This window comes from Xiphophorus hellerii, chromosome 1 (assembly GCF_003331165.1).
Source record: "Xiphophorus hellerii strain 12219 chromosome 1, Xiphophorus_hellerii-4.1, whole genome shotgun sequence".
Lineage (NCBI taxonomy): Eukaryota > Metazoa > Chordata > Actinopteri > Cyprinodontiformes > Poeciliidae > Xiphophorus > Xiphophorus hellerii.
This window is the reverse complement of record NC_045672.1, coordinates 11,080,296-11,102,161: the sequence shown is the minus strand read 5'-3', so window position 1 is coordinate 11,102,161 and position 21,866 is coordinate 11,080,296. Positions and strand designations below refer to the sequence as shown.

The 21,866-nt window shown below is 37.2% G+C and overlaps 1 protein-coding gene across 1 annotated transcript; it reads left to right on the top strand.

Moving 5' to 3' along the window:
* Positions 1-3,420: 3,420 nt before the first annotated feature.
* On the top strand, positions 3,421-21,387 carry tp73 (tumor protein p73). Its single transcript, XM_032571551.1, is given in 13 exon segments — positions 3,421-3,694; positions 4,394-4,642; positions 14,523-14,709; positions 14,928-15,043; positions 15,782-15,891; positions 16,157-16,299; positions 16,416-16,504; positions 17,000-17,127; positions 17,427-17,526; positions 17,528-17,582; positions 17,699-17,828; positions 19,262-19,355; positions 19,631-21,387. Coding segments are annotated over 13 exon segments (1,824 nt in total). The 5' UTR covers positions 3,421-3,673; the 3' UTR covers positions 20,033-21,387.
* The last annotated feature ends 479 nt before the right edge of the window (positions 21,388-21,866 follow it).

Genomic DNA, 21,866 nt, shown 5'->3' with positions numbered 1-21,866 from the left:
ACACACATGAACACACGCACATTTGCTCACACAGTTGCAGCGAAGGCTTTAGCTCTTGTTTCAACTTGTTGTGAATTCAGTTCAGGTATTAACACAGAGCGCACCTGGGAGTGTATGTGTGTGTGTCCGGGGTGTGTGAGTGTGTGAAATACGTTTTTTTTTCTTTCTTTTTTTTTTTGCTGTTGACACATACACCTGGACCTCTTTTGTGCCCAGAAAGCTTCTTTAATAATAGAGCTAGGTTGTAAACAGACATTAGGGGGACATCACAATTACTTTATACATCCCACTTATAAGAAAGGCAAATATCAGCATAAATGCTAATTGTCATATATTTTAGATGGACGTGCGAGCAAGTAAAATTTTTATCTCTGCAAATGCCGGCTGTGTTTTTTCAGTTGCAGTGTTTGTCATTATTTTCTAAGAATCTGACTATCTGTACAGCACATACCTAGCAATCAATCTGTCGATGTATGGATCCAAGCAGCAACACTTTGGTGAATTAATAATAGTTTGTATTTAATTTTGAACATTGACTGAATTTAGTTTTTTCCACTATACTGATAGAATGATAAGACGGGGGGGGGGCTTATTATTTGTGGGTTTCTATTGATCAAGATCACAATAGGATTTTCCAAAGTGAATGGATGCGGAGCATTGAGTCAAAGTTTGAAATAAGTGTATCTTATAAAGGGGAAATGGAATGGAAAAGTCCTGTTTTTTCTGTTTTCCTTTTTTGTTTTGAAAACTTGTTAACAGTAGCTTACCATGTTTGGTTAATCAATGATGTCTAGAAAAGTGCATACAGTCTTACTTTAGCTCACTTAAAGCCACAACATGTAAAAAAGTAGTTGCCTTCTTTATGGTACCTGTGATGGACCGAGTTAAAAAACAGGAGGAGTCACAGGACATATTAGAAAAATAGGGTTTTTTATTTTATTTTAACCCAAAGATTATAAATAACAAAAGATAAACTGAGCTCATAAAAGAGGTCAAACAAACATAACTGACCTAACAAAGAAATGACACTCAGGGGTTTATATACTGGCTGATCAGACCAATTAAGACACAATAGGGGTAACTAAACAGAATACAATTACAAATAACACAAAAACAAATAGCAGTGCAGCTAAGTTTGGCTAAACTAAAGACCCAAAAATGAAAGTCAAAAAATATTAAACTTTAAATACTAATATTTACTTAAATACAAAACTTATCTAAACAAAGAAACTACAAATTCCCCCTGCCAGCAGGAACTAGTGGTGCAGTCCAATCAGCATTTACGCCTGCTGAGCCCTGGCCCCCATCCTTTGTCTGGCAAGTACAAGGCAGGTAAGTACCGGCAGGAAAACAAAAACAAACAGAGTTAGTCTTAAGCAAACAAAATTAACTTTAAGTTGATATAAATACATATGCTAACTAAATGTGCGCACTAACAAATATAACGAAATGCATTCAAATCAACTAATAAATGTTTTTATTGAAACTAAAGTGTTGTTGTGTTTATATGAAAAAATAAACTGTGTATAAAAAAGAATTACCAATAAAGGAGTGTGGCCATGGATTTGGCCATCACAGTACCTTGAATTGTTTTATCAGTGAGTGTGCAGGATTTGATTGTTTTTGAAGGAAGGAAGAAGAAGTAAGAAAGGAAGGAAAGAGAGGGAAGAAAGGAAAAAATGAAGGAAATGATTGAATAAATGAATGAGCAAAGGAAGGAAAAAAGAAGGAAGGAAGTAATCAAGGAGGAAAACAATATCTTGCTTTGTCACATTATAACCTTAAATTTGATTTAATTGGATTTCTTATGTGCGTGTGAACAATCTAGAAATAAGACATTTGATGATTTTACATTTTTCACAAATAAAAAATCCAATAAGTAGGCTGTGTATTTGTATGCAGTCCCTCTGAGTAAATATTGAACAAAGCCACGTTTCGCTCCAAGAACAGCTCCACGTATTTTATAGGGATTTCAACACCATCTTGTGCATGCAGACTCTCAATTCTTTGGCCATTCTTCTTTGCAAATTGGCTCAATCTAAGAAAGATTGAGTGGAGTTTGAGTACAAACAATAGTTTGAAATTCTTCTCACATATTCTGAATTTAACTTTGTACTTGGATTAGGCCATTGTGAGTGGGTTTTCTTGCAGTTTCCTGACCAGCTTTCGAAACCATCCCCACAGCATTGGTTCTGCCACAACCAGAACCATGTGCAGGCTGGGGATGAATGTGTGTTTAAGAATAATTCATGGGACATTAAACATTTTTCAATGCACTGCACATGACATATGAGTGCATTAAACAGGACATGCAATGCTCCTGAGTCTGTATAAAACTTAAAATGAAACATCAGAAACCAACAATCATCTTCAAGTACTATTGACTTTGTTTAACAACTCATTTACTGACTCATGCAGTTAACATAATAATTCTTAAGGCAAGATTTGGCAAGCTTATTTATAGCACAGGCAGTCCAAGACATCATCCATCCATTTTCTAACACCCTTGTCCCTAGTGGCGTCAGGACGGGTGCTGGTACCTATCTCCAGCGAACGTTTTGGGCGAGAGGCGGGGTCACCCTGGACAGGTCGCCAGTCTATCGCATGGCTCCAAGACATCATATGAAAGATAAAAAGAAAAAGAAAAAAGTTTTTAAGTTCGTATTTAAAGAGAGAGATTAATATTCCAAATACAGCACAGGCTTTTGGGTCCATTTTTTATTGCAATGCTATTTAACTGACATTGTGTTGAAAAATGTGCTCTTCAATGAAACACATGTAACTCAATTTTTAAAGAACTTGAAATGCCTTTTCACAAAAAAAAAGAATAAATTCACTCTGTCCATATGGTACACTTTAATTGAAAAATAAAAACTGTGAATCGGTGGACACTTGGTATTTTGGCAAACACACAGTTGAGAAATTAAAGTCCATCAGTTAAAGCTTGAAACTTTTGTCTACTTTCCAATTTATGTGAAACATATAACATTATTTATTTCATGCTTGCAAAGCCGTTGGAAGTTTCTGCTTCTGAGAGTGCTGACCACCTGACTGTGTTACTGACTGTATTAGTCAGGCTTGTGTGCACAAACCAAAAAGTCAAATTCCCTGTTTGTGCACACAAACCTCACCAATACAGCCGATTCAGATTCTTATTTAGAGTGAGATTGATCTGCAATGCAGGAAGGTGGGGGTTGTGACCTTTGAACTTCTGTTCTTTTGTGTGTGTTTTTCCCCTCTCTCTCTCTCTCCTCGCTCACGCCCTGTATCTTGCTCTCGATGTCAGACCAGACAGTGTTGACTTAGAGTAGGCCTTTACAAGGTGTTTCGGAGCATGTGTGTACATGCGCCCCGGCATTGCCGTCTATGTCCGGGCATGCCATAATTAGAATGTCGTACCATTTTTTGGGTTCCCATCCCTCTTTTCCTTCTCCGCTTCTCTCCCCTCATCTCAGTGTATCATTCCTCTCTCTCCACACCAGTCCTCACCTTTTCTTTTCCCCTTGTCCTGGCAGCACAGTGTGCCTTGAGTGTGCGGTAGAACATGTCCACTGATGCACACCTTGCTTGAGGTCTGAGGTTATAGGCTATGCTCCTGCACTCTGCGGTGCTCTGTTGTGTTTGGACGTTTGACTGGCGGAAGATTTGATAAATGAGACCAATGCTCTAGAGGATGTACTACGTGAAAAAGAAGGTAATTTTTTTTTTTTTTTTCTTTGGCTGGTAGTTTATTTTTCTAATGCAGTTTTTTGACGTGTCAAAAAAAATCGAGTTTGTTTTTAAAATCTAGGTTAGTTTTACTATTACTTTCACTTAATTGTATGGGTTCTAGTTATTGAAGGTACAGCAGGAAAATTACTGTTAATGACCATCGTGCAAAGTGAACGGGTGAACTTGTTTATGTTTATAACTTTTTGAAAATTATTCTTTTGTGTGTGTTTTTATGGACATCCTATGCAAGAAAACTCTAAGGTAGTTTATGTACAGCCAAGTCTGGGCCTAAAAGAAGTCATTAACACTTATTTTTACATACAGCACATCATCGCTCTTCGTAAACATGCTGGAGAGAAAAAAATGGGAAAGGGCATGCATTTAGGCAAACCTTGTTATGTCTATGTTGTACAACATGTGTCACATAGCCACAAGGAAGCTGAAGGAAGGACCTCTGTATGAATGCTCTGTACATTTCACCAAAAATGCAGATGTGGGAAACCTACTCAAGTTAAACATGCAGCATCACACATAGATCTCCCTCTTCTTCTGTAACCTGACCTCCCTTAAGCTTCCAAAACCTCTGTCTCTCTCGCACCTCTAGCTGTGTCCTCCCTCTGCCTTCCTGCTCCCTCCCTTTTTCACCTGTTTCGTTCTCTTCCCTCTTGGCTTCTCCCCCCAGTCCCAGTACAACTTGCTGAGCAGCAGCATGGAGAGCCTGGGGAGCCGCGCCACGTCCGCCAGCCCCTACAGCTCCGAGAACACGTCTTCGTCGGCCGTGCCCACCCCTTCGCCTTACTCCCAGCCCAACTCCACCTTTGAGGGCCTGTCCCCTGCCCCGGCAATCCCCTCCAACACCGACTACCCGGGGCCACATGCCTTCCAGGTGTCCTTCCAGCAGTCCAGCACCGCCAAGTCCGCCACATGGACCGTGAGTAGACAAACACACACACACACACACACACGTTTGAGGCCTTGACATGCAGCTTCCCTGTCTGTGCATGCAGGAGCTTTTTTTTCCTCTTTCTGTCTCAGTGTTAGTCACACACTCATCAATATTCACACGGAGACACTCATTCTCACACATTCACCCCAGCCCGCACATGTGCAGGCGTGTTGAGTGCAGGCAAAAGCGGGTCCAGTGATTTATCTTGTCTTCTATTAAAATTTTTAGAAATCTGCCTGATGAGCACAGCAGAGAAAGTCTCGTCCAATGGAACTGCTTAGGAACATTTTGTCTTAAGTGTGTGACACTGACATATTCTGTTATAGTTTTGAGCAATATTTAAATAATGGCATTTAATATGCATCTAAGAGTTGTAGTAAATATATGTTGGTGCAGATGACATGGTAGTAATAATAATGAAAGACTAACACGATCAAACTTGGGACGTTTTGAGATATGCATCGTGGGAAATCGAACTTTAGGATAGAGGGAAGGCCGAACACAATCATTCATGCAAGCCTTTACAGATCTTCATCTGATGATGTGCCTAACCTTCCATCAAACATAGGCTTAGGACAACATCACATATGTACTGCTGATATAATCCACACATTGTGTGAAAAATGTTCCATCAGTAGCAGAGCTTGAATAAGTACCAATCGACCAGAGACTGGAATTAGACAATCATCAGCACGTCAGATCTGTAAATCTTTTTTCTTTACTGCTTATGAAGTGTGTCAACTCTCACTATATTCTGCTTATAAACCAACAACCAACAGTATGTAATTTGATGGTTATTTATTTTAGTTTAGCAGCGTTGAGGTGCAGGTTCAGACAGATTCTTTGAGATCTAAATGGGGAAAAAGGAAATTAGTTTTTTAATGTTTGTTCTATTCGAAAGCTACTAACTATCTAATAATCTATTTTTGTTGTTTTGTTGTATTTTATTTAGAGTAAAAAATATTAAATCTGCAAAAATTAAAATCAACACGTCAGACCAGAAAAAAGTGGAAGTCGGCCAAGAAAGTCTTGATTGTCATCTCTCTTTGAGGAACTTTCCTGAGAGAAACCTAAGCGAGGATATTTACATTAGAAGCATAAAGGAGCATAAGGTGATGTGACAGTGGTGAAAGACAGGTGAAATGGGAGCTGCGTAATTTGTCATCAAACCACTGAGAAACCTCTCGCTGGAAAGGTGTCACCTCCGACTGTCACACAGTTGACCTCCCTGAAACAAGAGAAACAAGAGACAAACCGCTCTTCCCTCACACTGTGTGTGAGGCTGAAGTCCTCGGGGGCTGTGTGTTTGCCTGGAGTAACCATGCGTGATGGACTCCTTCAGTCTGTCCTCAGTGATGTAAGAAGATCCTGCCTTGGACATTAGCGCAGTGGTCTTTGACCTGCCACTTTTCTTTCTCTGTCTTTTCCTTCTTCCCCGTCTTAGCATGCGCTCATGGTTGTCACCTCTGGCGCCCAAAAGTTTTCCTTTCTATCCTTGATAAATTCTGTCTCCCTATCCTCTTCGTCTCCTTTAAATCTCTCAGCCACATTGCATTCACATAACCCAAAAACAACAGAATAAAAGAAAAAATGAACTGGAAGAAAATAATTCAATGAGCCAAAAGCAGATCCCTCCGTTTGCTTTTAAAATTGAGGTGTTTTCGTCTGATACTTGATAGAGATGATAAAGAATTATTCCTAGCAAACGAAGCAAATATTTTATGGGGATTTGAAGTGAATAGGCTTAAGCTCCTTATACTGCTGATGCGCTTACCAGCCTGCTAAACACACAGATTACTTTGAATAATAAAAAAATCCTAAAGTTATAATTCTTCTCACACAGTTCAGATATTTGACATCTTCAGCCAATTTTTTTTTTTAAAGTTCTGCAGTAAACATGAATCTCTTGTAAAGGTTGCTGACCCCGGCTTCACACAGACGTTTTGTGCCTAAAACACATCAAATTCACAAAACGTCTCTGTGAGCAAAGTAAAGATAGTCTGTTTGATCTAACATAGCTATAAGGTTCGATTCAGTTTGCTTCAATTCAGCTTTAATTATTCATTAAAGTTTACAACAAATGTCTTCTTTAAAAACTTTGCAAAGTTTAAGGAAAGCATCAGGTCAGTTTAATTCAACCCAATCATCAGGTTCAACTTTAACCACATACATTCCAATTTGAACCTAGTTATTCGGTTATGCAGTCAATTTTGGTTTTGTGATGCCAATTGGTACAAAGTTGTCAACCTAAGGAAAGTCCGACTTGTGGTTTTGGTTACTCACTTTGCATCATTCCCTCCTCCTGATCAAATGGCGCCAGTGGAAAGGAACAACTCCTTCATGACAGAAAGAAACCTCCAGCTGAACCTGGAATTTATGAACTGAATAAGTTCATAAATTCACTATTGAAACCCTTTCAAAATGTCGGTTTTCATTGTGTAATGTTGGCAAAAGGCACTTGTTGATGATCAGAGAAAAAAAGCATTAGTTCTCCTTATGCTTAGTTCTCCCTGGTTGATTTTTGTTTTTCTTTGAGGCGATAAACTGCTTTGCTATCATCTCAAGAGAAGACACAAAGGAGTGTTTGACTGGAAAATGACTTTTACTGAAAATAGGGATTGAGAAGATAACCTGTGATTATTTTAGTGCCTCCACTGCCATTAAACAAGGGGATCAGAGTGAGGGATTTAGTCTTTTATAAGGCTTCGCTCTGTCTTCTGGGCTTGGCGGTAGAATTGGAGAAGCAAAATCAGGATGGGCTAAAAAAAAAACTCTTCTTGAGCTATGAAGCAACTTTTTTCTTTTTAAAACCAAATAGACGCAGCTCCTGTCGTGTGCTGTAACTGCTGAAATAATTTCCCTGCTGGGATGAATAAAGTAATTCTTCTTCTTCTTCTTAAACTTGCTGCTAAGATTTTTTTATGGAAATCTGCTAAGCAAAAAGAAAGCATATGTAGTCTCTTCCAATAGTGTCTACACCTTGTAAGCTTTTCAAAATATTTCAAAATATTTCAAAACCACAAACTTCAGTGTACTTTATTGGGATTTTATGGGATGGACTAACCCAAAGTGGCACATTATCATGAAGTGGCAGTAAACTGACACGTGGTTTCAAACACTACTGTAAATTAGAACTTTATTCATTTTATTCTTTTATTTATTTTTCAGACATGAATTAATAAATGTATGTAAATATATCAGCACAAACATGACTATGTAACTAAAAGAAATTAAAACAATTCTAGATGCAAAAAAATAAATCTACAAATGCACATGATCTGTTCCAAAAGGAAAGTGGGGCAGCAGAGCTATTTTTTTTCTGTCCCTTTATGAACTTGTTAATATCTTAAAAATTAGACAATTGTAACATCAGCACCTAATTTTGCTTGTTGTGTGTATCTTGTAAAATCACGTAAAATCTGAGTGCTGTTCATTTGTATTCAACCTCCCGGAGTCGATACTTTTTATAACCATCTTTCTCTGAAAGTCTTTTGAGGTGCAGCCATGTTCAATATTATTAGAATACTATTGTAAAATTAATTACTTTCAGTAACAACTTTCATTCAGACATATTATTTAAATTAATTAGACACAGACTGATGTTTTTCAGTATTTCTTTCTGCTAATTATGATGATTTGCTGGTTAAATGGAATGAAAAACACAATATTCAATCAGAATAATAACAAAAAACCTTTTAATACTTCATAAAAAGCATATTTAATATCTGCTTAAAGGTTGCTATTTTCAAAAAGTGCTTTTTATCTGACAAATGAGTCTCATCAGGAAAATAAATATTCTGATTCATTGAATATGACTGTTGTCTCTGATAGCTTTGTATATTTAGACATTAATATATTCCGCTCCTGAAAATACCTCAAGCTCAGTCAATCACATGGAGAGTTACAGCTATTTCAAATCCTGCAGCGTATACTAACTTGTACTTAGGTCTGGACTTTGACTGGGCCATTTTCGCACATGAATTTGCTTTGATCTCATGTATTGTATTGTTGCTCTGCTTGTTGAAAGATGTCTGTCTGCTCCAGTCTGAAGTCTTGTGACTTAGCACTGCCATTTTATTCAGCTCTATTCCCAATCATTTCTGACCAGCTTCCCTTTACCTGCTGAGAAAAAAAAAGAATCCTCAAAGCATGATCCTGCCACCACCATGTTTCCAAGTGGGAATGGTCTGAGTTCTGAATGCAATTCAGAGGACTGAATTTTATATAAAAGCAGCAAAGTAAAGGGGACTGAATACATTTTTCTCATTGTTACTAGTAAGGAAAAATTTTAAAAACCAAATTTTTTTTTTTTTACATTTCTCAAGTACCTGTGCAGTACTGTTTAGTTGGAATACGACATTATATCTCAGGAAAGACATTGACGTTTGTGGTTTGTGACAAAATGTAGGCTTGTTGAAAAAGTTTTATTTTTTGGGGCAGCACTTTTTGCATATACTTGCCAGGTTACTGTTACAGTAAGTAGAAAGAAATGACAGATAATTATTCTGTAATTACAGGTCTGGAAAGAAAATATAAGAATAACAGTTTTTTTTAAATGGAAGGAGACAGTCAAAGATTAGAGTTTCATTATTATTATTTTTTTATCTTCTTAGAAAAGTTGGATACATATAGTCACATTGCTAAATATAGTCAACCATCTAAGTCTATGCTCATTCCTTGTAGCCTCAGGTAGTGTGGAATGCCAGCAGGGGAATATTGACTATAATCAGTTGCCTCTTTTCCCAGCTCTTTGCCTCCCACTAAGACTGGGTGGCAAGGCATCGCTTTTGGAGATTACAAGAAAATTGAGCTACCTGTTGCATCAAGCTTTTACTGTTAAATCCTTTCCTCTCAGGTCTTCAGCTGCCGTTGTGACGAAATGTTAGATTTATGGCCACATACCGACGGATCCACCATTAAAAGAGGGCAGAGAACAGAAGAACCGATTCTTCCCCCCCACCCCATCTTTCATAATGTTTCCACACACCATAATCCCATCCAAGCCCATGTTAAGCCAGCCTGGTAATCCCCCCTCCTTGTCTAGTCAAGACAACACACATTAGTGATAATAGCTCTGAAACTCTGCCGCTCTCCTGCCTCTTAAAGATGATGCCTTAGCTTGGATGCAGACGAGCGTCACAGCGACTGGAAATGAGATCTAACACCTCAGCATTGTCAAATTACAAGACCGCTCTCCATACTTTCAGACTCAGCATGTGTGCGCGTGTGCGCGAGTGTGATTGTGCGCGTGAAAACCAGCATTTGATGGGAGTGGGATGTGTGGGGCGGGTGTGTGTGTGTGTGTGTGATGCGGCTGAAATGCAGGCTCCAGCATGTACTTCACTACAGCTTGTGAGGAGCTCCTCTTCCCAGCTATTAGCGTCTCTCCGTTAGGATGCAGGTCCCAACAAGTCCTGCACAATGCATCCTTCCTTCCCTTACTTTCCAAATACATCATTCACAGCCACATCACCATGCTCTCCCTGCCAAGCAATGAAAATCTGGGAAAACTCACTTGATACGCACGTGTAGGCCTCTAGAGAAGAATCTACAGATCAAACAAATATGGGAATTTATACTAAAAAGTTGTTAGAGCAAATAGATATATTTGTACCCCTGGCAGAGTTAAGTTAAAAGAAATCTCTTATTTAGTAAAATAATTGTCAGCATACAGTTTTTTTAATAAAATGTAGAAAAATACTCCTTTTATATAGTTTTGCAATATTTCTTTTAGGATCCCTCTCTCATTTCATGTCAGAAACAATGTCCTTGGTTGAATAAAATTTTTAAATCTAAACTTACCAGAAGGATGAATAACTTAGCACTTAACCACATATATAATCAGTATTTTATTACTACCATTTACATTTGATAGACTGTGGTGGCCAGGTCAGTTTCACTCCAGGAAGCTGCTTCCTGCTGCCCCCACTGCATGTTGTGGGATGTTATTCAAATTCCTCAAAATGACTAAGTTTTTGGTTTTCAGAAATGCAGTAAATGATTTATGAAATGCAAATTGATTTAAAGAACACACGGTCTGCGTAAAGTAATTTTTTACATCGATGTTATTTTAAATTGGTCATATTTTTTTCTGTCAGAGTTTGTGTAAAGCATAAAAGTGAAAAGAAAATAATTCATTAAGGCTACAAATAGTCTCTTTTCCATTTTGATTTACAATTACAAAGCAAGTGAAAAAAGCCATTCTAGACGATGTGGATATGTAAAGTATCCACATTCTATGGCGATTCTAAATGCCGCTGTGAGTTTGAAGGTGCACAAGATTTTTTTAAATATTTGTCAGCTGAATTTGCAACAGGCATGCTGCTGCTTGTGTACATGGATGATGGTCTGGCAATTATCACCTTGTCTGCAGGATCCTGTCCTGACCTGCCTACAGGGGGTCCTCTATGCAGAAGAAAGGATGGATTCCTCAATCTGTGGCAGCGCTTTATAAAACTGACCGTTTTTTTCTTTTGTTTTTTTCTGGGCTATTATAAATGTCTCTGTTTCAGTTTTATGAACGGTGTGCTACAAAAAGAACAACAAAGCTTAATTTGGTACAATTTTTGTTGCTAAAAATGATATTAAATTGTACTGAAGAATAAATCTGCAGCACAGTGGGTGAAAAAGAAAATTTTACATTAAACTCTTGACATTATTTTCATTTGTGACAAGTTTGTCAGCTGACTATAATTTGGAACTGTTTGTATTAAGATAATTCAAAAGGAAAAAATAACATTTATCCTAATTTTACCCTCTTTTTACCAATCCTAATCAATTTTCTTATCTCTTCCCCTTCAGTGCTCTCTGTGATCTGAAATAAAGCTTGGTTTAGTCATCACTCATAATGTCTTGTTTGTACATGAAGATACAGGAGATACCGCAGATCCTTTTTTTTATTGCTTACTCTTTACCTCAATAATTATCCTGTGTGTGAGTGTGTGTGTGTAGGTGTGCGTGGGGGAGAGTATATGCAGTATATATACTGGTGACCACAATAAGGAGCAAAATATACTCTGGGAGGATAAAAACACAAAAATGTTTACTATTTTTCCTTTTTACAGTTATTACATTTAATATTAGGTCAGACTAAGTAAGAAAAAAACATTTCGCTGCTGAAATCAGCTTTAAAAAACATATGTAACATTACAAGACACATAAGAGTCTAAGGAGTAGTGAGTTGCAGTAGATCTATGACAAAAGCACTTTTTTTTATTTCACATTATATGAACCACTACATTTTTTTCTTGTAGATTCCTTATTGTCTTTTAAATCATGTGGGGGATCCTGAAAACATAGAGAAATGAAATTAATTGTATCTAAATGCTGAAAGTGTGAAAAAAATACTGAAATATAAAGAGACTTTGTTGGAAAAACAAAACCAGTTGAACAAAGTCTTAAGACATACTGGATGACTTATTACAATCTTATTTGAGTTCAGTCAAGCCATAAAAACTCATTTATTGTTAATTTTAAGATCAGTAAAAATAATTTCTATACAGCGTAGAACACAGATCTGACACCATCATGTCCATCAACTATTATTTAACTTACTGCGCTTTATAATTTCTTGAAGGTTCATTTTCTTTGATCCTTCACATTTATGTTCCATTAATTTCTGTCGGAAAGCAAACCAATAGTTTATCCATGCATGAGTGATTGCAGTAACATGAAAAGCTCAAAATTCAGTAAATAAAATTAAACATATTTATTCGCAGTATAGAGGGGCTGTTGAGGCTTGTTAGGGAAAATTAGATGGAGTAATGTTGTGCACAGGTATTTCCATCGTTGCAATTGTTCATGGCTAAGGGCATGTGTGTGCAGTTTGGTTGTCAGCCCCCTCTTACCTGTGTATTTCTTTTGTATATGGATGTGTGTGAAATTAGCAAAGAGGGCATTTTATGGGTGGGCTGTTGTTTTAGAACAACCCGTCATAAGTCAGCATAAGTTAGTTTAATTAGGTAAACTAGTTAGTTAGCCTGAAGTTTGGATGTTCTCCCTGTGAATGCCTGCTTTCTTTCCAAGTACTCTGGCTTCTTCCCACAGTTCAAAAACATCACTGTTAGGTTACCTGGTTAGTCTTTATGTGTGAGAATATGTGTTGTTGGTTGTTTATCCTCTGTGTCTGTGTGTTGCCCTGTGACGGACTGGCAACCTGTTCAGGGTGTGCCTCACCTCTCACCCAATTACTGATGGAGTTAAAAGCTCAAAAGCACAGCGACTTTTCAGTAATACGTTAAGCTTTCTTGCTGCCTGCTGAAAGTCTTCATCTCTTCCCCTGTCTTGCAGTCTGAATGAAATGTAGACATGACTTCACATTTCCCAGGGTTTCCTATAAAAAAGTTTATGTTTCTGTGATTTATCCTTTTTTTTTTTTTTTTACTCTTTTTCCTGGAGAAAGAGCGTCGACGCAGAAGAGTGTTGTCAGCTCAACCTTGTAAACTTTACAAGCGGTGTTGCTCGTACAAAAATCAGACTTTTGAGACAGTAAGTGTCACTAGGACTTTACCACTCTAGGCTACATCTGCTCTTAGACCCAAAATGTCTCAAAAATGTATTGTTCATAAAACTCCACTTCCAAGATGAAACAGTAGACCGGTCCATGTAAATGTGAAGTGACTACTATTATTTTTGGAATTTGTGAAATTATTCACTTTTGAAACGATTATCATTGTAAAGTAATAGGTAAAGATGAATCGCAGCCGATATTTTACATCTACATATTTCATCCAGAGCCATTTACATAATGGTTCTATTAATTCTGTGGTTCTATTATTTTTCTTGTCTTCCATCTATGAAAAACGACAAGATTCCACCCTCATGTTTTTGTATGCTACATTACAGATCTAGAGCTGCACGTACTTTATCTCTCCTATGCGAGGTGCTATTTTATTTGCTTTTTAGCACATCGCAACATGTCTGTACAAGCCTGAACAGACTTCTTGGTTTTTATCCTGGAAGGTTGTAGATTGAGTTGTGGCATGCTGAGCCTGTTTTATTTCTTGCTAAGTATTTTTATGCACGTGTTTCTGGCACTTACACTCTCCCATGCATGCGTGTACATGTGCAGACGATTGTAAACTAAGGGATTGCAAAAGATTTGGCTTTAACATAGATCAGCATATTTTCTTTTTACTTGTTTTTGTTAAGAGAGATCAATTTGAATGACTTAAGAGAAAAAAATTGTTTCTTTTAGTCCGCTGATTTCCAGTTGTTTTTTTTGTTTTTTATATATATACTTCTGGTCATGCAGTATGGCCTCTGCGGTTCACAAACAGATCCAGTCAGGCATATACTGTCATTTATTTCTAGTAATAGGCTTATATCAGATCACATATTTTTAAAATAATTTTCAGGTAATTGGTTAACGGTTCTGTTATTTCTTTCCCTGTAGAATCTTGTTCTTGTTCATATTTGTGTCAGACACGTTCTTTTGTTTTTGTCGTTTTGTCTGCGCTTACATTCCATTTTTCAATCAGTGAATTAATTTCTCCGCACTTTGAGACATTTTTGTGACAAAAATGCTATTAGTGCACTGTGCTAATTTCATTCATTGGCTGTTATAATATCATGTGTTTGTGCAATCATTGTGACTGTTGCTTATATGTAAAACAGTTTCACATTCAAAATGCATTCAATGTAAGGTGCAAGTTTACTTTCAAAAAGAAAGAAAAATATGCTATCATGTTACGCATGTTAGCATAACATATCAGCTGAATTGTTCCCAGAATATGTGTCTAGAAAGCACTTTCATTTCTGGTCATTCATTTTCAATTTCTGTTCTTTTTTTCTTAAAAACCTCAATATTATTATTACTATTATTATTCACGTGGGACTAACTTCTGGTATCTCTTTCTTTTTCTAGTACTCTCCTTTACTGAAGAAGCTCTACTGTCAAATTGCCAAAACCTGCCCAATCCAGATCAAGGTGTCGTCCTCTCCTCCTCATGGGAGCATCATCCGAGCCATGCCAGTCTACAAAAAGGCAGAGCATGTCACAGAGGTCGTCAAACGGTGCCCCAACCACGAACTTGGACGGGAATTCAATGATGGTATAATTAAGCAAGCTTTACAGTTTCACATGACATGTAAAGCTTGTATTTGCGAAATGTAAAAGAAATGTAGCAAAAAAAAAGCTCAGTTTTGTTTATTAGTTGAATTCAATCGATTAATTTTGAGTTAATTCACATTAGTCACTTCAAGGGATTTATACTGAATACACTGTGTTTGGATGTAAATCAACAAACTCAATGCTTTACTGTCCCCTCAGGTCAAACAGCTCCAGCCAGTCACCTGATCAGAGTAGAGGGAAACAACCTTTGTCAGCATGTGGATGATCCAGTCACTGGCAGACAAAGTGTCTTTGTGCCCTATGAGGCTCCGCAGGTTGGTGGTTCAACATTTCTCTGAATAAGTGAGACACACATGAGATGAAATGCATTTAGTTGGATGGATGAGAACTGAAAACACACAGTCAAGAAATTTGGAGATAAATAGAAAGACATTATCTGCATGAAGGGAAACTTTATGTTCATTGTGATCTCTCTGAATGATGTTAATGTACTCACAGTGTTGGACAGACAACAGGGGTCTAATAACAAAATGAAAAAATAACACTCTAATGGACTTGTGATTTAAAAGCTTTGAAAACATATCCTCTTTAAGTTATGTACTCTTAGTAAATTCTTGTGACAGGAAAGATGCAGATGTTAAATGAACAGGAAAGGAAGAAAAAAGCAAGTGAAAATATGTGGTGGTATTTGAATACTTTTGTATTTTCTACTGAAATTAGAAACAAGTTAAAACTCTCAAGTCTCTTAGTCAAGATCGTTGCAGAGAAAAAGAGAATTTCACACAAGTACCTCGAAGTAGGCACATCTATAAATAAAGGGCTCGGGCGTGTGCAGACATGAACAGGCATCATCATGTCTGTGATTGCACCTGTGGAGGGCAATAAAAGGCACGATTGTCTCTTCTCACATCAAAGTGCACTACAACACCTCCCCCTGGTGGTTAATTAATGTTATGAAAGTAATAGCTTGAGGAATAACAATTCTGAAACTTGGCTGAAAGTGTCAGTCAGACTAAGGCAGTTTAGCCTAAATATGTTGTGCTGTGTTTCAGGTTGGGACTGAGTTTACTACCATCCTTTACAATTTCATGTGCAACAGCAGCTGTGTGGGTGGGATGAACAGGAGACCAATTCTCATCATCATTACTTTGGAAACCAGAGAGTAAGTAATTGACACAAGACTCCCCACAATAGCTCTTCTTTTAAACTACACTGCATTTAGACTTAGATGTGTTGATCTAAATGTCTAAAAGTCTAAATGCTCGTTTGATGATTATTTAAAAGTCAAAGTGTTGACAGGTCTACAGCAGAGCAGAGGAACATTAAAGAAACTTTTCAGTTCTTTTTCTGTCATTGTAATTCAATTTATATTGGACCAGTTAAAGTTTTGCCAACAAACGTGTTCAATTCTGTGATTATCTCTGCAGCGGCCAGGTGTTGGGCAGACGATCATTTGAGGGTCGGATATGCGCATGTCCTGGCAGAGACCGCAAAGCAGATGAGGACCACTTCAGGGAGCAACAGGCCCTGAATGACAGCGTGGTCAAAAACGGAAGTGCCAACAAGCGCAGTGAGTTGATAAAAATGAATAATGTTCTATGTGTTGCTAAAACATTTCAAAAGTCAAGAGTGTTTTTATTTTTGAGTTTTTAAAACCTGAATGACATTGTTTTCTGATGTTTGCAGATTTTAAACAAAGTCCACCAAATATTTCCAGTCCACATATCAACATAAGAAAAAGACGGCATGGAGAGGAAGAGATTTACTATATTCCTGTAAGAATTACTTTGACAGATTTTTCCTTTTACTACTAAAAATAAATTAAAACCTTTTGTCTGTACCTGATCTTTTAGCAATGTAAGCTATCAAATTTCATCCAGCAATAGACAAGCCATCGCAGACATTAATTTCTGATTGCCTTAATTTTCTACACAAAATCAGAGCGAGGCACAGATTTCGAATCAAGCTCATTTTATGTTGTTATGACACAGAAAACAACTTGTTCTGGAGTTTTAAATATTATTTCATTTATAACATTCCCAGCATAAAGTTGAAGCAAACTAGAAACACAATTTTAAAGGAATTTACACGTTTCATAAATATCAATCAATAGGAAAGGTCTCAAGCTCAGTTATTCCGCTTAGTTCTTGCTTGGTTTTAGGCGCCCCCTGCTGTACAAACTGGATTCTGTCGCGCCTTAAATGCGACAGTAGTTGTCAATGGTACTGACTATTGATCGTCATTATCGCTGATGCTGTCTTTGCGTGCAGGTTCGTGGGCGGGATAATTTTGAGCTGCTGATGAAGATTAAAGACAGTTTGGAGCTGGTTGAGTTGGTACCGCAGCCACTGGTGGACTCCTACAGACAACAAACACAACAGCAGCTGCTGCAGAGACCGTGAGTTCAATTAAAACATACACATGCTACAACTGTGCATGAATTATGACTGAAGAAGAAAATGTTCACTAGCACTGCTCGGTGCAAAAACAAATATCATAACTAATGTGTAAATGCTCCTGAGACATTTTACTGTTTAATTGTTGAATTAAACATGCTGGCTGATTTTGGTTTTGTTGATACTTTTTACCACACTGGATCTCTTTGGGGATAAGAAAAATTTTTTTTTGATATAAAGTCATCTAAGTATGCAATATAAAACTTCAATTTATCTTCGTTTTGTTATTTTCTTCCAACAGGAACCATATAGCATCCCCCTCCTCTTATTCTCCGTTGTCCAACATGAACAAGATGCATTCACACAGTGGCCTCGGAAAGACACAGTCCCTCAACCAGATGGATGGGGCACCAACCTCAGCAGCATCCCAACGCCAACCCCAACCTTGCTCACATGGGTAAGTGTTTGCAACACTCTTTTATGATCTGTCCTAAAATCTGCCATTAGACTTCTGGCACATCCAGTACAAACCCAGTAAGACACAGTTCTTGATCATTCCTCTCTTCCCCTTAGGTCAGAGCATTCTCAACAGCAACCACATGCAGGGTAACGGTGACATGAACAGTGGCCACAGCAGTCAGAATATAGTGTCTGCTTCCCACTGCAGCCCGCCACCTTATAACCCTGACCCCAGCCTTGTCAGGTACCTCACCCTGCAGTGACACTCCTTCTTTAGCCAACTGTAAAAGGCCAGCCGGCAGTCAGATGCACTTGTTGGGTTAAATGTGAAATAGTCGGATGTTGATGCTTCAGTGGTTACTTTTTTTTATTTTTATTTTGGCCATGTTTAAGTTTACTTTTTGCCAGGTGATGTCTAAATGTAGACAGTTTGGTGTGATTATGGCTGCTTTACAAAAGCTTGCAATTACAATGCAAATCTCTATACCTTATAACTGCCGCCATAATGAAGGTCCAGTTTTTAAAAATATATATTTGTACTTTTTTCTATTATTATTATTATTTCTCACCCCATAATTTGGCCATCGTATTGTCTAGCATTCTGCAGTCAACTTCAGAGCTGCTTTTAAAATGCTTTGCGGTGACCACGAACCTAAAACATCAAAATGTCTGTTTATGTAGCAAAGCTGGTCAAGAGCTGTTGACCTTCATTATGCCTGCAATAGCATTTTGTCGCTGTCGGGCAAAAACTTTGTATCTCTATTTTTGATTTTATTGTGAGAATCAACTCAGTTGCTCACTCTTCATTCCTCTCTGTGGTTCCATTGATAATTATTGAAATACGTCGATGAGCATGTCACATGTAAATTCATTTACATTTCCTGTAAAGGTAAATTTTTTTGGAGTTATGAAATTTTTTGTCCGACAGCAACGATTTGTTATTAGTTACAAACTTAGATCTAAAATCCTTCATTCTGTCACTGTGTATACAGTCTGGCTTTGCAATGCACTACTGCTATTTTTCTATAAAGGAAATGTTTAAGTTGTATTAATTTAAAGCTTTTTTTCCCCCCACATTCTTTTTTTATATATATATTTTGTTGAGGATAATGTGTCAGTGCAGTCCCTGGTCGTTAAGATATATTTGACAGTTTTGCTACACCATCCTTTTGGTTTTTCGGGGGACTGTTTTGAATATTTGAACAGTTACAATGTACAGACAAACTCTTTTTACAACCTCTTTGTATTAACATTTCATGTATTTATAATAAAGGTTTTTCAGCAAATCAAGAATGTCCTCATGAATCATTAATACAAATGCATGTGTATGCTCTTGCTTCCACCGCATCTATCATGCCGTGTAACCTTGCATAAGCACTTGATAATAGAGTTGTGCAGTAAATCTGTCACTCAGTCTCAAAATAAATACATAAATTAAAAAGTTATTGATAAGCAACTTGATCAAAGACAAATTGACACAAAATTATAAAAAATCATGTACTTTGACAGTCTTTTATTAAATCAAATGTAGTCAATAAGCTAAAGTTTCGATGTTCCTCGTTCTGCTAAGGAATAATTATAGTTTACAATAGTGTTTAAATAATTAATGCTAATATTTTAGTTCCTTCCTTCAGCTGTAGTTTTGGTCTAAGAAGCCCTGCTTTTCTTTCCATACAGTTTTCTCACCAGTCTGGGTTGTCAGAACTTCATTGAGTACTTCACCTCACAAGGCCTCCAGTCTGTCTACCATCTCCAAACCCTTACAATGGAGGTAACTACTCTGAAATTAATCATTTACCTGACACACCTTTATTGATTTGGCCTTATAGGAAAAGAAAAAGAAATCAAGCAAAGACTACAGCACAACAAAAACAGCTAAACCTGCAATTTGCCTTAATAGTTGAGACTTGTTGTTTTAAATGCTGTCGGTCCGCATAAACACATATTTTTATTCAACCACAAGAGGGCACTGTAATTCTTCTGTTTTGTGCTTTTGCGTTATTACAATTTTACATTCTCTTACATTCTTGTCTGTGCCTTCCCCAGGATTTAGGTGCTCTGAAGATACCCGAACAGTCTCGCCTTGCAATCTGGCGAGGTCTGCAGGACATGAAACAAGGAGCTGTTCATCAACTTCCCAACTCCACCCATCACCACGAATACCACGGCCAGCAGCTGCTTCGCTCCAGCAGCAACATGGCAGCCTCGGCGATGGCAGCTATCGGGGCGGCAGGCGGGGAGCTGCAGCGTCAGCGGGTCATGGAGGCTGTGCACTTTCGTGTCCGCCACACCATCACAATCCCCAATAGGCCTGGAGTTGTGGGGCCATCTGGGATGACCCCAGCTCCTGATGAATGGGCTGACTTTGGTTTTGACATGCCTGACTGCAAAGAGTCCCGAAGCAAGCATTCCATCAAGGAGGAATTCATGGAGAGCGATGTTCACTGAGACTGCACTTATTTTTTTTTATGTCAGCATAATTAATTGCTTGTTTATGTGCTCCATCAGGACGTCTGGTGGTCTCGAGAGTTTGGATCTTTCCCAAAGAATTAACTTCCTTTTGAATTGTTGGATTATTCTCAATATCTTTAAAAATCATTTTCCTCCCCAGGATAACACACACAATTCTACACATGCAAAGTAAATTACAGATATAACCATGACTTTTTGAACAGTACACCTACAACTATTTCTTTCCGTCATAATGTTCACATGTAGAAAGCCAGCCACCAGTTTGCAAGTTTTATGGGGTATTTTTGTTTGTTTGCATATCATTTCTTCTCAACTAAATTATTTATTTTCAGTTTTTTTCCTAACTTGTACAAATGTATATAGAGTATGTTGTAAATGTTTTGGAATAGATGTGGTTAAGGGTATTTAGATTCTAAATGATGCTGTATGAACCAAATGTTTAGGACTGAATAGTAAGTCAATGCTATGGCTACAATACCACAGTTATGTATTTTTTATTAACTATGACAACATGAATAACTTTTAGTTGAATATGTTGTTCATTTATGTTGACTTCAGCTTTACTTGTGTATATGTTAACAAGTGTTACGGCTTTTACTATTTAATATGCTCTAGAAAATACTGTGCTTGTCCTTTATTTTAGTAACATACTCACAAACAGCAGGAAGAAACAAAGCTTCTGAAACAGTATTATAGTGAAATGACTGGATTTTAATTTGTTGTGTAAATAATAAATTAAGAATAAGATCCCCGTTTATCAAGATGCATTTTCAGAGTAGCTTGAAAGTCCTTGCAGGGCAAGGTCACCATATGTTGACTACTGCAGGAATAGCATGGAATAGTCTTAAACCATTTTTCAATTATGCAAAGACTGAAAACTTTTTCTCAAAGCCCTTTTAGTTTACTAATGGAATTCCCAGTTTCCCTAGTTACTCAAGGGAAAAATATTAAGAAGAAAAGAAGATGGCTTAAGACTTTTTCAAAGTTTTGTGTGTGTGTGTGTGTCTTTATGGTTCTTTTTTATTACTCCATTCCAGTTTTTTTTTTTGTAGATTTCAAACCAACAACAACAAAAAAATGTGTCATACCATCACATTTATGCGCAGAACTTTGGTCTGCACCAAAATAAAAACCTAATTTACGGCCATTTTCTAAAATCCTTAGAAAATGGCTTCTTTTTTAAGTCTCCCCAGTGAGAAACATAGTGTCACCCACTCACCACTGCATGGTCTAAGAACAAGCACTTTAATGCTTTAAAGTTAAATGTCCAAATGATCAGTATTAGGTAAATGCAATTTCAAAATGTAAATAAAAAATGTTTTGTTTAAATATTCTGATCAAATATCCTTTCTTTTTTGTACTGGTTTTGTAAAGCGATGTAAGATGTTCTTCAGTGTATTTTGCTAAACACAGTGTTTTTCTTTAAATCATAATTTTAAATATTTCCCCTCCTTAATGTCTCTCCTTATCATATTAATAAAGAGTTTCAACTCACATCTCAAGTTTTCAAGTATTTTCTCATTCCTGTATATTGAGTGATATTGTGCAAATATCCATAATTAAATATTTTTATAGAGCAATGAATAAAGCAAATGTCTGAAAATAGCAAATTAAGATTTGGTCCTTAAGTTAGGCAACAAGTATTTAACCTGTATTTAACAAGTTAAATACAAGCTATTTAACATTATATAAGTTAAATAATTTAATACAAGTTAAATACTAATAACTTAGTGGTCATTTTGTGTGTGATAGGGTTAGGTGGAAGAAGATAGACCAGAGAAAAGTTTCACCAGTAGATATGAATCCTCCC